Raw genomic sequence first — 16,614 nt, forward strand, 5'->3', positions numbered from 1 at the left:
TGCATTTATATGGCAAAAATAGGTAAACTTTATTCAGTTTACATTTATGGCACTTTTATTCTGGAGGATTCTCTCCGGAAGTGTTGATGTTGTGTCTGCTGGCGGAGCACGGGGCGGAGCACAGGCGCTAGCGATGCTAGCACCGCGTACAGCAACATTTTAGCTAAGCTAACATTTCAAACTTGAAAAATAGACTGCTAGTTATTCCCGGGGGCATCGTGAGCATAAAAACGTTAGCTGTCGCTTAAGCCCGCCGTGCGACAACATAGCTGCCCTGAACGTAATGACTAATTTATTTTTAGGGATCAGGTTGTATTCTTAGCATTAGCCTCCGAGCAAAGGTCTGACTGGCAGACATGGAGAACCGGGAGATTGAAGACATGTTTGACTTTCGTCGGTAAGTCAGCTAACTGCAGCTAGCATATGCAAGCTGTTGTTAACATGCTAACGCTAATTAGCCGCATTAGCACGGATGTTAGTATGCGTTAGCACGAATGTTAGCAAGTGTCTTATAAAAATACAGTAACATTATCTACATTGACGTGTAGTGTTTGCCCGCTAGCGTCAACATGTTGCTAAATGCTTCTTAGTCCAAACGAGAGGCTATTTAGTCTTTTATTAACTTGAGCCAGCTAGCTATCATAGCTGTGGTTTGGTGACGTTAACCTTTTATTGCTAACTTTTGTTATGCAACCTTCTGCAATGCTCATTTCAGTAAACACGTCGCACTGCCATTCACAGTAGCTTTAAACGTGCCTTGTAATGGAGGCTAGCTTGGCCTTACATGGTGGTTAAAGTTGACTTCGTTAAATGACTGTCTTAAAGCTCAGAGTTAAGTTTTGTGAACTTCTAAAGCGTGCACAGTAGTCTGAGATAATGTCTAACCTCTGCATGTGGAGTACATGGCCATTACTCGTTACCTCCGAGTTGAAGAGTATATGTTGTGCTTTGACAATATATACTACACAACAATACAAGTATATTTCACATCAATGCAGGTAGGTAGGACATGGGGCCTGTAGGTGCACCAGTGCATATTATGGTTTCGGATTTCAGGCCACAATAGGACTACTTTGATATAAAACATCCCCTGGGTTGTCAAGCACCCAACCGCAGTGACATCAAGTAGCGACACGTGTAATAACTTGAAAAATATACGCCTCGGGCTGTAATGCAAGAAGGGAAACTGGAGTTTTAAACAATTATTCATCTGGTAGAGAATAATTACCATACTAAACCTGAGAGAAATGCTCAAAGTCATCATGTAGCGTTAACTCTAATAGTACCAGAGTAGTAGTAGTCTAGAAGGGACACATTTTCCCTGCTGGGTTATATGTTGGTTTATTTGGTGGTTCAGTAAATGTACATACACTATTGGAATAAATGCAAAGTCTGATGAATGCTTTAAGTCACAATGTTATTCCTGTGCACTGTCCATATGTAATCTGCTATACAAATTTCACCTTTCTTTTAAAGTTCTGTGCACTGAATTCTAAAACGTTTGCGTCTTTTCTTTGGACAGGTTTCCCAAAGATGCTGTAGTCCTCATGCTGTTGCTGATTTACTTTCCAGTTGGTATCTGTTTGATGCTAATACGGATTTTTATCGGTGTTCATGTGTTCTTGGTCAGCTGTGCACTTCCGGAGAGTTTTGTCAGAAGGCAAGTATTTAACATACAGTATACATTTCTCTGTGGCCAATTTTACTCTCAACATTCATGACGGTCAAAGATGTGGCAGAAGTAGCTGTTGTAGTTACAGAATCAAAATGAACCTTTTTGTAATTTAAAGGTGTTTATCCATGATAATTGAAATATTAATTATATGAAGAAAACCGAAACTGTTTATGCTATCATAAACTATACAATGCATACTTTGTAATTCATTCAAATAATTGCATAATGGCTGCCTCTCAGTTATAAGGACCCTATTAGTCACTTCCACCCCATAAAGCACTGTTAAGGCTAGTTGCATTGTATTTTATATGGTATATAAATCTGTAACACTCTAACCTTTTTCAAATGGGACTTCTAGTAATTTCAATGTCACCTTAAAGGTAATGATTGTGGGAAAGAACAGCCATACAGCAGTGATAAACCATGTATGTTATAGATAATGGCTCGCTACATATTAAGATAAGCATCCCGATTAACTCCACCTTCATTCCTTTTGCTCTTTTAGATTTATTGTCAGGATTATGTGCTCAGTCCTGGGGATGCACGTGAGACAGAAGAACCCTCGCTCCAGGGACAAAAACACCAAGCTCTACGTATGCAACCATGTGACAGAGTTCGACCACAACATAATCAACCTTCTGACCCCCTGCCATACTGTGAGTGTTTGACTTTTAAAGGTGCTAAACTATGTCGTACAGTTTGGTATAAACCTCGTCTCAGTTGTTAGAATGCCACCTGTTTCCTGTAGTGTGCACCTTTCCAGACTTTCAGCGCTTATGCAACTCCAAATGTTTTTGCTGAACCAGTGCAGATGCTGATATTGTTTTCTGCTAAATGCAGTGTTGGTGAGCTTGCTCTGTCTGTCTCTGCTCCTTTAGCCCCAGTTAGGGGGCTCCACCGGCTTTGTGTGCTGGGCCAGAGGCTTCATGGAGATCCATTCAACATCAGGCCAGGGAGCCATAGGAGAGACTCTTCAGAGGTACTGCTCCACTGAAGGCACCCCACCTCTGCTCCTGTTCCCTGAAGAGGAGACCACAAACGGCCGCGCTGGCCTGCTGAAGTTCAGGTTAGTGCGATCAGGATCTGCTTGATGTTTGATTAATGTCACTGAGGAACTGTGGAATTTGGTTGATTCAATGCAAGCAGAAAGTATGACTCGCTGACAAAAATGTAGTGTTGTTCCTGCAAGTTCTATCTTTAGCCATCTTTTTTTCTGTTTTTGCTAGTGATTTATGTTTTGGTATCTATCATTATCTGCACTTAGAGAGAGACAGTGTTTTGGAAATATTCCGTAGTTGTAGGAAGTGATATAATCAAGCTAGTCTCGCAATTATCATCTCTCTTCCAAAGCACTTTGAAAAAAAACATGAATTTCTTGGATATAATTTACCCCTCACTAATTTCCATCTAGAGTTCTCCAAGCAAATTGGTATAAGGCAGTGAAAAACAGCAGCAAAATTGTTTCAGTTCAACTGTTTATTTGAGTCACTCAGAACCAGTGTACTATAAAGAGTCCTGTATCTTTAGCTGAAGTTAACTCGAGATGCATCATTATTTCTAATATACATAAAACATTTTTAACCAGGTGCATTTCATTAACATTCAATTATTTTGTTCTAAAGAAGCCCTGTCCGAGACGGCAGCAATAGTGACTCAAAACGAGATGCTAACAAACATTTAAAACGCTCAACATCAAGAATATTACAATGTCTTTGTTTGGTGAAGTCTTACATTTGTTAATAATGTCTTCAACCTCCTACCAGTTGCCTGACAGTTTGCCTTCTGATTATTTACTTTTTATAACTAAAGAAATTTGACATTTTCAGAAATCCATTTCTCTTCAGTTAAAAAGGCCTATATTTAAGTATTAGTTCAAATATACATCCTCAACAACTACCAAACTAATTATATATATTTTCCTTTCTCAGTTCTTGGCCTTTCTCACTGACTGACTCCATTCAACCTGTGGCCTTACGAGTGACCAGACCATTGATTGCTTTGGTAATTACATTTGAACTTGCATTTATGTCAGTCAATCTTCTGTGTGAGTGTTATTTAAGACATCAGCTTAGTGAAGGGATAAATAAACAATAAGATCTATGATTATTTTGTATTTATAGCATTAACTGTTTGAACCTTACATTTTCTACATCTCCAGAGTATAAGGAGAAGATATTTCCCTAATATAATCGTAGAAGTGTTAACACAGAGATTTTATAAGGATTCTCAACTGTGGAATATGATTTCAAAATGGGTGAACTTTCCTGGAAGGAGCAAGCGGATTAGTGTGTGCTGCTTTAATCTAATCCAGACATCTCAGTGCCGGGAATAATTGCGTTGAGTATTGACGTTTGCTGCAGATATTTTTAAATAGCTGCAGGATTGTTTGGGGCAGCAGGACCCTGATTGTCCAAATTCTCCCTGTGACTGTCCCACTACGCTGTTACACATCCATGTGGTTGACTGTAGTGTGTTTTGTCTGTTCACAGAGCACACCTGAGTCGAGCTGGCTGAAGGAGCTCTTATGGACATTTTTTGCTCCATGTACAGTGTATCATGTAAGGTACTAAATAATTTGTATCATTATTTCTTCGGCAATTGCTTGGAATCCAGATATTGCAGCCTAATGATCAATAATAACAAATAGTTTAGATTCATTTTCTTATACATTGAGGTTGTTTTGTGATGTATGTAAACCGTATCCACTCACTCAATATTTTAAGACTAAAATGCTTGCTTCGTGCTTTGAGTTTCAAACTATTTTCAATATTTCTGCTGCAATAATAGTTCTTGTACTTCAAATGTTGTGCTTTGTTGTTCATTTTCATCCCAGTTGGCTCCCAACAGTATCCAGACAAGACGGCGAGTCCACACAGGAGTTTGCCAACAAAGTCCAGGAGGTAAAACCAAGATTTGCTGGATGAGTGGATTTGCAAAAGCCAACATTTCCTAACAATACAAACAAATAAAAAGTTACACTATTTAGACAATTTATTCAATGTCCTGTCCCAAGCACACATACCCAGGTCCCCCGCTGGGAAACCTCAAAGACCTTGCTTTAATGAGACGATTTCCCCCTGTACGTTTTTTTACAGCTCTGGCTGAGAGCATTTATCAGAATCAGATAACTTATTCAACCTGTTGGGAAATGACGCTTTGTGAAATTTGCTCCCTCTTTAAGATAACATACCAAAATGAAATAAGATCAAATAAATGGAATCAATATATATATTTATATAATTATAAAATGTTTTAGTAAAAATGTGCTTTAAAAATATTAATCAAACATAATAAAAAATACATCAGCATAAGACGTTTTACAAAAATGTTGTATTATAATATTAAACACGAATACATATGTAAATATTACAATATAAACAGTGGTTTTGAAGTATTATTAAAAATAAAAAAGATGGAAAACAGTTTATTCCTTTGCAATTGCAGTGAAATAAATTAAAACATTTTAGTGTTATTAAAATGTGTTGTGGGGTTTTTAGTCTCTCCCATTCTTATTAATGAAATACAATCCTCATTTAAATTCCGTCGGCAAAGGTAAAAATCGCTGTGACAAAACAAAATGATTTTGGCTAAGAAATGATATTCTAATTGGAAAAATTAACCACCTATGTCTAATATAATAAAATGACCAAGTGAAGACATTTTGGACAAACATGGATGTAAATTACCACTTGGCTGGTTGGCGAAGCTTTAATTGCAAAGCGGTTATTCTAGTTTGCCTTGGTGCTGCAGTCCTGAACTAGAGGTGTGTCTGTTTGTGTCTCTCAGCTCCTAGCCGGGGAACTTGGTGTGGTCTCCACTAAGATCACTAAAGCTGATAAAGCAGAGCACATCAAACGGAAAAGACACACCGTACCACAAACCTCTACAAGTAAGTCAATTACAAAATCTAAAGGATCTAAATACTGGATGTATCCCAGGAGAACATGTGTTTTGTGACAGCTGCTCCATTTCAAAATGAAATAAAAGAATGATTCAAGCCGTTCCTCTCCTTACCCCCTAGGTGTCAGACCTGCATCTATCGGCCTTGGATTCATGGTCCAGAGTTTGGGTACGGATGATCATAGGATTGCCAAAATGGCCCAACAGGTGAAAGACGTGCTGCCTCATGTCCCGCTGAATGTCATCGCAAAGGACCTAGGTAGGGTCGCTATTGCTAACTCTGCTTTATCCTTTCTTTCAATTTATAACACATCCTTCATAAACTTGAGCAGGGTTTGAATATCTGTGGACTTAATGTTGTCTTTTGATTGTCTTCAGCTAAAACCAATTGTGTGGACACCACCATAACTAATCTGCTGGAGAACAAGGAGGAAGGTCCGATGGAAGCAACCGGGACGTCAACGTTTGGGTCTTCTATGAACAGCTCCTACTCTTCTGACCCTGCCCCCACCATAAAGGTTTGTCAGAGCTCTCTGAATGGAGAGTGAATTTATTAGTATCTATTTTAAATGTACGTATAGCTATTTAGTTTGTATTTGCTAGAATAATATTGTAAACACTATCATGCTCATTTTCAGTTTCATATCTGTATTTAGTTCCTCTTCTGGGACATGTCTCCCTGCTTTAATGTTCATAAAGCTCTTTATGTTTCTCATACTGCCTGTGCTGCAGCACCTCTTTTCACCCTCTGTCTGAAACCAGAGCCCAGTCTGCTCTGATTAGTTAGCATGCCAGCGCATTTGTGATTGGTCAATAACTTAGAGATTTCTTGCCTCTTACTTAGCCTATCACATACCATCTGTGGAGCATTAGGCAATAAGTGCACGTGTTACATAGTGATGTCATTATGTTGCAGAAGTAAACAAAAGTAGTCCCAATGGAGGGGTGTGGGAGAGAAACTCCCTCTGGAGGGGATGCCAAAAAGCATCAAAAGGATTCTTAAAATGTTACTAAACAGTTAGGTCCACCATCTGTCTTATGCAAGTGTTTTTGATTTGTCTGTAAATCCATCCAACTGTTTTTGACTTATTATTATAAAATGTCTTCTCGTCCACAGCCTGCTGCCAAATGTTTCGGGAGATCACCAGTTGACAGACACTTGTCTCTCCAAGAGAGAAAAGAAGCACTGTATAATTTTGCAAGAAGGTGAGATATTCCGTCCATAAGCAGTGTCACATAATTACATCACAGAGAAAATAGTATTTTAAGCAAGACGAGCTGAATGTGTGTTGATATTTCAGCAGAAAGGTCAGCCATGGTGGAATAAAAGCTTCTATTATACCCTCCACCATTGTTTTAGTAATGTATTGTGGAATAATCTGTTTGGTTCATGTGATAAAGACACCTCCGAGTAAAGCTATCATTATGCACAACATCTTGCCGTTTTGCAGAAGGTTTGCAATCTTCATTTGGTTCGAGATTTACTTTGAATTCCTTTTCTATGGTCATTTAAGATTATTTCTGAAAAGTCAGCGAAGGTGAAAATTGAGAGAAATTTGGACTGACCCACCCTCCCTACTATACTCTCTCTAGCATTACGCATAGTCAGCCAGTAGCGTGCAGGTCACCATACTCCGGAAAGCATATTTACCCAGTTTAAACGTACGTATAGCTATTTAGTTTGTATTTGCTCTCTTTTGAGAATTTTTAATTTTTCTTTTCTGTATTCTTAAAAAACACCCCTTTAGAATTTACTCTCTGGTCAATAATAATCGTAATGCATACATTTTAAATTGGTCCAAACAGGATTGATTGAAGCAGTTAGAAAATGGATAACTGAACCGTCTGTAATGTAGTGTTTGTTCGGCGTTGTAATGCATAAAGAAGCACTGACTGTTCTATCTGTTTTTTCTCATCCAGACGCTACATAGAAAAACACGGATTGGATCAAGAAGACAGTCACTGAACACGCTTTGGGTCAAGCCATCATTGATAATATGTCCGAGAGAAGCATATTCAACCTGCATAGCTGTCTAATTTGAATGGTGATTTTATATTCTGTCAACAGGTTCTGTGCAAAACAGATCTTGTTAATTGCAAATAAAGGAGAGTGTTTAGAACATGTTATGTTGATGGAATGGTGATTATGCATGTGTTTAATTCTTCATCCTGGCTGGTACATAATTTTGATAACAATTTGTATTACGATCCACTGACTGTGAATCATCTATTTATTTTTATAATGTCCAGAGTCGTTGATGAAAAATAAAGTTCAGCTTGACCTTAAGAAGTGTGTCACTGATACTGTTTCGATTAAAGGTTGAAGCAAAAGTCCACAACTTTGAAGAAGTAGGAAATAATTTAACTTTGATCTGATTTACATATAATCTGTATTTTAAAAGGTAATTAATATATGGAATACTGTACATAATATTTAGATGCATTTCTCCCAAATATAAGAACTACAATAAATGCTGCCATATGATGGAGCTAAACAGTAAAAATAAGAATCATATAAACTCATATGTAGTCATTTGGACAGATGCATACCAACAATAAAAGCCAAAATATTCAAGACTGGGCTGGCGAGCAAAAGCTGTCATTGCTCTATGAGTGTAACAGATGATGTGATCAAATATGAAGGTGCAACTTGAAAGTCAAATTGTCATAGCGTGTTAAGCAAATGTATCAAGCAGGTAAAGACAAAAAAGAAGTTGCAGTTATTGACCTACACGCCTAATAAATATTAACTAATGTATAAAGAGGCAGCCATCAAATACAGATTAGTGAAAACATACACTTCGGGACGGTGTTTGAAAGCGTTCGCAACTTTTCTGTTTCATAAACGTCACATCTCAACAGCGTGTCTGAGGAAATATGAGTGGTTACAGGATTGCAAATTACTATACAATTGCCTTGAAGGACACAAGTGAGTTTTTTATTTTCACTATATCTTAATGTTTTACACCTACTTTGGTGGTAGCTAAATGATTAATTCCCGCACTACTTGAAAGCAACTCTGCTACACCGGATATGACGTTTTCTTCCTTCCTCGCGGAACACAGCAGCGTTTAGGCTACAAAGTGATCATGTCAGGTGCTGAAGACCTTTCAAATGAGTCTGTAGATCTGAAAGAAAACAAAGAGTTTGATGTAGAGGCTGAAGAAAACCTCGAAGATGATTATTTTGTTGACCCGACCCGATATATGTTTTACAGGTAATGCTTGTTTATCTTGAATATTCTGCAGGCTAGCTTGATAGCTGCTCTAACGGTAACCACTTATTCTTTAACTTTAGTTAAACGCAGTAATGTTTGGTAACTTCTAGCTTAATGTTTGTTTAGTTTTTGATTTTCAACCGTTTGTTATTAAGGTAACCAGTATTACTTTCTGTTAGTCCGCCACACCCCTGCAGAGTAAGAAGTTAAGACTCTAACCTTTAACAGGGCACAACTAAACTGTCCCGAAGCCGCAATAGCAATACGTTCATTTAAATTATCTACGGATAAACGCATAAACATGGGTATTGTGTTTGTTTAACAAAGCAGTAGGAACTGTAAGTAGTGCTAGCTGCATTAGCTTCCTTCATTCAGAATGATAGGTCACAGCCATTTAATCCACCCCCGTGTTTTTGTCTTTCAGGGACAGAAAGGAGTGGGCTGACCTAGAGCCAGTCCCTCAGGATGATGGTCCCAGTCCTGTAGTGAAGATCGCCTACTCTGAAAAGTGTAAGATTTAAAACACGCTGTTTAATTTCAAATGTACTGTCTGTAAACATGACACATTTGTAATAACTGAATTATTAACATTACTATGATCTGTTGCAGTCACAACTTTGTGGTTTATACTAAATGTGCTTATATTTCTTCCCACAGTCTCCGATGTGTATGACTATTTCCGTGCACTCTTGAAAAACGATGAAAGAAGCGATCGGGCTTTCGCCTTGACAGCAGAAGCAATCGAGCTAAATGCAGCCAATTACACAGTTTGGTAAGCAGGCTGCATGTTTGGAATATGGAAAACCAATGTTCACCATACAGTAGGGTCTCATTTTCAGAAAAAAACTATAAATACTGTCTAAAACTGCGTAAAAGTGGTACTTTAGAGTAAAGGGGATTGTTAATTGGGCTGTGGATCACTAAAGGTGCACCATGACATTTAATCTTTCGATCTCAGGATGTGTTTGGATGGAGCCATACCTTGAAAAGCACACTCTCATGAGTTGTCAGCTATTTAATTCATTTACACTTCTTCACCTCCTGAATGAAAATGTATTGACCGTTCTTGTGTTGGGTTTGTTCAGGCACTACAGGCGAGTGCTGCTGCAAGCCCTAGCAAAGGACCTTAGGGAGGAGATGAGGTACATCACGGCCATCATTGAGGAGCAACCCAAAAACTATCAAGTCTGGTGAGTGCTGTCAAATTAATTTCAGGTCACACATTTATGTAGCTGTTTTTCAAAGAATGCTGCATTCCTTAAGGAAATCTTCATCATCAGGTCTGTTAATATATGTATAGTGTTTGTTGGCAAAGGACTGTTTTTGTCAAGTTTTATGTTTTGATAAAGGGGTCCTATCATGATCTTTGGGTTTTTCCCTTTCCTGTAGTGTGCTATATAGGTTATTTGGTGCATTTAAATGGTTTGCAAAGGCTAAAATCCCGAAGTTACATCCAGAAGGAGTCTTTCACAACACCACTATGATTTTTGAATCATAAATGCTATCGCCAGAAGTAAGAGGTAATGTTGGGCTATAAAAAAACTTGCGTGACCATCGCTAAGCTAAAGGTGGACTTATGTTTTGCTAGATAGAGACTAATTTAGCCACTTTTTAAAGACATTTAAAAGATTCAAATTGTATGAATGGGGAATTTATCGACAGGTTTTAAGTTTATGTTATAGGTCATGGTAAAATCTAACCAAAAATCCATTAACTTGGACTCAAGAAATGCACAAAGGCTGACTGATTGCGGCATTATAATCACACTACTATTCTTCCTCCTCCTCCAGGCATCACAGACGTATGGTGGTTGAGTGGCTGAGTGACCCCTCAGAGGAATTGGAGTTCATTGCAGACATTCTCAGCCAAGATGCCAAAAACTACCACGCCTGGCAGCACAGGCAGTGGGTCATCCAGGTGGGTGTTGGAGCACTTTGCCGAGAAAAAAAAAAGGACAGAAATCCAATTTTATGCTCAAAGTGAACTTGGCCAGAATGAATGCTTTACTTATAAATGTGGTTTTAGATGATGTGAAGTCCCTCTGTGGTCAGTATTTAGATTTGCAGGGCCACGACCAACAGCACTTCATGATACAAGTATGTTGCTAGCACCATCGACATTGTCCTTTTTTACCTGCAGGAGTACAAACTGTGGGACAATGAGCTGGAGTATGTGGAGAATCTTCTGGACGATGATGTGAGGAATAACTCTGCGTGGAACCAGAGGCATTTTGTCATTTCTCACACTACAGGATTCTCTGAACCTGCATTAGTCGAGAGAGAGATTCAGTGAGTATTGGAGGAAAAGTGATGGCAAGTTTTTGACCTGCACACCTTTTTAAAGTCATGCTGTTATTTACTTGCCAATACAACCAAACATGGTTTCTGCAAGCTCTTTACGTTTTCTGTTGCATTCATTCGACTGATTTCCCTCTCTCTACGAAAGGTATTGTCTGACCCAGATCAAGAAGGCTCCCCACAATGAGAGTGCATGGAACTATTTGAAAGGGTAAGCTGTCACATGTTTTTCAAACAGCAAAACAGTATTTAGTCTTCTTTCATTTGCTATGACTGACCAAGAACTTCTTCTGGAGAAATCACTGATATTTCAGTCTGCCATTCCTAATTCAGAAATGTACAATATGTGACATGCTACTGGAGAAATTGGACTGGATTTAAAAATTAGGGCTGACAGGGTTACAAGTTAAGGTTAGTTTGTTTATATAGCACAGTTTCTATACAGAGGCAATTCAAAGTGCTTTACATATGCATAAACACATGATAATTAAAAACAAAACAAACAAGAAGACAATTCATAAAAGGGATAAAAGAATGATGGCAGCAAAAAGTGCTGAAGTGCAATGATAAAACACAGTTAGAGGATCTCTGGAGAGGCAGCATTAAAAAGAAAGATTTTTAACCTTGATTTAAAAGAACTCAGGGTTGGGGCGGACCTCAGATTTTCAGGCAGTTTGTTCCAGGTTTGCGGCGCATAGAAGCTAGAAGCTGCCTCAGCAGATGTAGTTCTGACCCTGGGGAGTACATCTGCTCCTGATGATCTGAGAGCTCTGGCTGGGTCGTAACAGTGTGACATGTATTGTTGTCCCAATCCTTACCTCTTGTGAAGCGGCCTTGGGTCCCTTGAAAGGCGCTATTTGAATGAAATCTATATTATTACCAGTTTGTCATGAATTTCTTTCTCACAAAACCAAATTAGTATTTGCTTTATCTTCCCCGCTAATACAAGTAAATACTATTTAACCTATATTTCTTCATCAAGTGACACAGCTAAAAGTAGAAAAGCTCATTGACAGTTTTCCTCTTTTCCTCCTTAAGGATGCTGCAAGACCAGGGTCTGTCGTCCGCGCCGGGCCTGCTGGAGAGGGTCCTCGAGCTGAAGGAGACACACTGCTCACCCTATCTTCTTGCTTTTCTGTTTGATTGCTACGAGGACGCCTTAGAGAACAGCAATCAAAAGGAAAACAAGTCAGATGAGGAGCTAAAGGAGACTTTAAAAAGGGCACTTGAAGTGAGTGGAAATACAAATTTAGAAAATGATTCTAACTGGGATTATAGAGCACTGGGGGGGAATCCTGAAACCTGGAAATGAGTCCGCATTTTTGTACTTCTGGTCCCTTGTTGCAAGGTCAAGGTTTTTTTGAATAAATGCATATTAATAATAATATCCTTTTTTATTTATTTTGTGACATTAGAAATGTCAGTAAGTACTCAACCCGTAAATGTGTAGCTTTTATGCGTCTTAAATAAGGGCTGTTGCTAATAAATGTCTGAAAGTGCTTGCTTTGGACATTAAACGCCATCTCGTCAACACGTGGGACACTCCATTTAGGCTTAAAAAATCATACAAGTGGTGTTTATTTCTAAAGATAACTTGTTTTTTCTTGCAATGATTAACAATCTAATTGAAAAGTCCCATTTAGGTTTTTGGCCTACAAAAATAAGTCATTAATGCGGGACATTTTAAAATCTAGTCTCCAGATCTGGATGTTTTTTTAATAGAAACAAACGAAGCATTTTCCATTATTGTGGGTTATTGACCCTTCCTGTGATTGCTCTCCCCCTTCTTAGATTTGTCATCTGTTGGCCCATGAGAAAGACACCATCCGTAAAGAGTACTGGCTGTTTTTGGGACGTTCTTTAAAGAACAAACATGGAGCTGATGAGCCGGAGGAACCATCGGTCCCAGCGTCGGGGCAGCAGGAGATGAGCTAAACCACCGGGTCACCAAGCGGCTGTTCTCACTTTGTTTCAACACAACTTCCTGTTTGCTTATGAACCTCTGTGTTTGACAGCAGACCCTGTACTGATAAAGCCCCGTCAGTTATTCCATGCATACTGAATTCATTATAGTGTCTTAGAGTGAGGGGGGGTTCACATCTAGCGTTATTATCTGTTGTAAGAAAACAACATCTTTTCTCATTGTTATGTTGTGTTGTGTTGGTTTAAAAAATATATATAACTTAAGTCAGTTTGGTAACCGTGCTATTTCCTGAGGACACTCATTGGTCACTATGATATATTTCCCCCAAATCAAAACAATAATAAAGATATAGTTTGGTGGGTTGTGAAATGGTGTGACATCATGGGAATTGCTGTCTTTACCACTATTGCTGTTTTTGCAGCCAGCTTCTCATGGTTAGGATGTCTTCATTGTTCAGGGGGATAAAAATATCAGTGTATGGCTGCTGCTAACTGATAACTCTGATAACTTAAAGCCAAGCTGTCTAATGTCCTTCATCCGGGTTGAAATTATAGTAAAGAATGACTTCAGATGTAAAAAGTGTAAAAATGTGGTTTGAAACTGGTTAAAAAGCAGACAACAAAAGAGATAACAGCTCTAGTTCTTTGACATTTTATTGCCAAAAGGATGATACCTTTAACTCCAAAAACGACTGAAGTGAAGCATAGTCTGCATGTACCACTCTAGGGCAGTGTTTGGTTGTGTTGTGACATGTACTGTCATTTTGTTTTAATGGAGGAGTACCGAGACAAATAAAATAAAACAGTTTGCAGTAATACTGAGAGTTGTTTGAAACACTTTATCACTGACAATAAATCTAAATCTTTATCCGTTACTCTAAATGAGCCACTTTCAGTTTACAGAAAAGTGAGCGTAGCAGCGAGCCTGCATGTGTGTGACACATGTATGACTGACAGCCTCATGTCCACAGTCCTTTGGAGGTAGGATATGAGTTTTCTCCACTAGATGCAGCTGTTTCTACCTCTGTTGACATCCCTCCGCGTTCTAACCGAGCAGTTGTTTTGCCAGCAGTGTGTAATAGCAGCTTCAGTAAACGTATGCTATTAGAGTGGGGACTCGTGCTTTTCTTTGCTCCTTCAGTGTGGAGGACACAGATTGGTACGTTTACATCAAACTGTTATTTCATGACTGAGCACAACAGTCATATGACACTGGTGTAAAAGGGCACCGATGTTATTTTACTTTTTCAATAGGTTTGGACCTGTGTTTTTTTTTACTCTTCAACAGATCCGGACCCTTTTTCACCTTTTGAAAAGTGACAGGTCTGAAAAATATAATCCTCTATAAAGATATTCTGTTAAGATATTAATTGTAAACCTCGCACATGTGATCATTATGATAACATACGTTGCTTTCTAAAGCACAGTCATAGTGTGACTATCACCAAAATAATAGTGGGATATTAAATGAACACAATTCTCTCAAATTAATTGTTTTAAATCGTTTTGATTGATTGATTTTTCCTGGATTTAGTTAATGTTGCTCTTTGTGCAACATTAAAAAGTACATGTTTTTTTTCATACTTTTTAACTAATGAAAAAAAGATTCATATAAAATGTAAACTTTCTAGATAAGAGTCCAGGAAATACTTTTTATTTCAAGCCCCCTCCCCCACTTTTTGTCCGCAACTCTCTATTTAGATAAGGGTCTATCTAAAATATAGGTCAGGTACAGCTGGTCATTCACATTGTTTTTCCTGACTACAGCAGTGGCTGTAAATGAGGTAAATGAGAGCAGGAGTTACGGTCTGGAAACTAAAACTAAAGCTAAAAGAGGCTAAATGCTCCTCAGCTAAAATCTGCAGAGATAAGTTATGATTTTCTGATTGTCGCAACCAGCAGCACATTTCAGGTTTCACATTGCCATCGATACATTGTTCATATAGAATGATTGACTGGCACAGCTATACAATAATACTCTTCCCCCTGACCACCTTTTTTCTTTGCTCAGCTGCCTCACAATCCTCACAATTGGACAGTCCCTGTTCTTTGTCCCATCCTGGATGGACAGCTCCTCTGCCTCTCTATTGATTACATACAGTTCTAAAATAAACATAGTTAGAGTCCATCCCAGCACCAGCCAACAACAGGGGAGAGAGACTGCTTTAGATTCATTAATATTTATAGGCTAACGCAGGTTTTTACAGGCCGACCTGTCACCGCTGTTGTAACTGCTGCTGTAAAAATGCATCTCAGATGCCCGACAGTCCATTCACAGCTTACTTCTGGCACAGCTGAAGCCCTAAACACACACACACACATTCCCACACACACAGTCACTTCTCATGAATTTAGTTAAAATGCTGGTCCTGAAAGGGAAAGGTGATTTTACACAATGCGAGGACTGAATAGGTCTGGTTTATGTTCATGTTTTCTTCACATTGCTGTTGCATCCTTTTTGGTGTGTGTGTGTGTGTGTGTGTGTGTGTGTGTGTGTGTGTGTGTGTGTGTGTGTGTGTGTGTGTGTGTGCGTGCGTGCGTGCGTGCGTGCGTGCCTAGAATTTGACCACTTATGTTAGGAATTTGTTTCCTCCTCAGTAGCAGCATCTTTCAGGTTTGTGACCAAGACAGGGTGATTGTCTGTGTTATGGAGGTGTGCAGGCGTGTGCCCTAACGAAGGACATATGCTGTTGACAGCTTCTGCCTCATCAAATTTGCCGGACAATTGAATTCAGTGGTTTTCCCTCAGATTAAAATACATGCTGCGTATACCGGTGCTTTAACAAACCGGAGTGAACTGAAGCCATTTTCTGTGCTGGTCGGGGCCATATGAGGGGCCCCTAGGGACATTATTCAGAAATACCGTTCACACACACATGTGAAACACTCTCACACACACAACTGAAACCAAAAGCTCTCATAAACACAGGTGAAAATCTCTCACACACACATATGAAATGGTCTCACACACACATGTGAAACACTCTCACACACACAACTGAAACCAAAAGCTCTCACACACACATGTGAAACGCTCTCACACACACATATGAAATGCTCTCACACACACATATGAAACGCTCTCACACACACATATGAAACGCTCTCACACTCACATGTGAAACACTCTCACACACACATATGAAACGCTCTCACACACACATATGAAACGCTCTCACACACACATATGAAACGCTCTCACACACACATATGAAACGCTCTCACACTCACATGTGAAACACTCTCACACACACATATGAAACGCTCTCACACACACATATGAAACGCTCTCACACACACATATGAAACGCTCTCACACACACATATGAAACGCTCTCACACACACATATGAAACGCTCTCACACACACATATGAAACGCTCTCACACACACATATGAAACGCTCTCACACTCACATGTGAAACGCTCTCACATACACATATGAAACGCTCTCACACTCACATATGAAACGCTCTCACACACACATATGAAACGCTCTCACACTCACATATGAAACGCTCTCACACTCACATGTGAAACGCTCTCACATACACATATGAAATGTTGAGTTCAGTAGGGAATTAGGAGTGCATTACAGTTAAA

General features: G+C 39.0%; 2 protein-coding genes across 2 annotated transcripts; both read left to right on the forward strand.

Moving 5' to 3' along the window:
* Positions 1–81: 81 nt before the first annotated feature.
* On the forward strand, positions 82–7,697 carry aup1 (AUP1 lipid droplet regulating VLDL assembly factor). The gene is made up of 12 exons (XM_063876024.1): positions 82–397; positions 1,523–1,660; positions 2,181–2,331; positions 2,554–2,741; positions 3,604–3,676; positions 4,165–4,238; positions 4,509–4,575; positions 5,462–5,564; positions 5,697–5,834; positions 5,954–6,093; positions 6,693–6,781; positions 7,496–7,697. Exons 1-12 carry the CDS (start codon positions 357–359, stop codon positions 7,539–7,541), a joined length of 1,248 nt encoding a protein of 415 aa, XP_063732094.1. The 5' UTR covers positions 82–356; the 3' UTR covers positions 7,542–7,697.
* Positions 7,698–8,609: 912 nt separating this feature from the next.
* Positions 8,610–13,830, forward strand: fnta (farnesyltransferase, CAAX box, subunit alpha). The gene is made up of 9 exons (XM_063877300.1): positions 8,610–8,792; positions 9,217–9,302; positions 9,450–9,564; positions 9,878–9,982; positions 10,583–10,709; positions 10,932–11,080; positions 11,238–11,300; positions 12,128–12,320; positions 12,881–13,830. Exons 1-9 carry the CDS (start codon positions 8,665–8,667, stop codon positions 13,022–13,024), a joined length of 1,110 nt encoding a protein of 369 aa, XP_063733370.1. The 5' UTR covers positions 8,610–8,664; the 3' UTR covers positions 13,025–13,830.
* Positions 13,831–16,614: the final 2,784 nt, after the last annotated feature.

Source organism: Eleginops maclovinus, chromosome 23 (assembly GCF_036324505.1).
Source record: "Eleginops maclovinus isolate JMC-PN-2008 ecotype Puerto Natales chromosome 23, JC_Emac_rtc_rv5, whole genome shotgun sequence".
Classification (NCBI taxonomy): domain Eukaryota; kingdom Metazoa; phylum Chordata; class Actinopteri; order Perciformes; family Eleginopidae; genus Eleginops; species Eleginops maclovinus.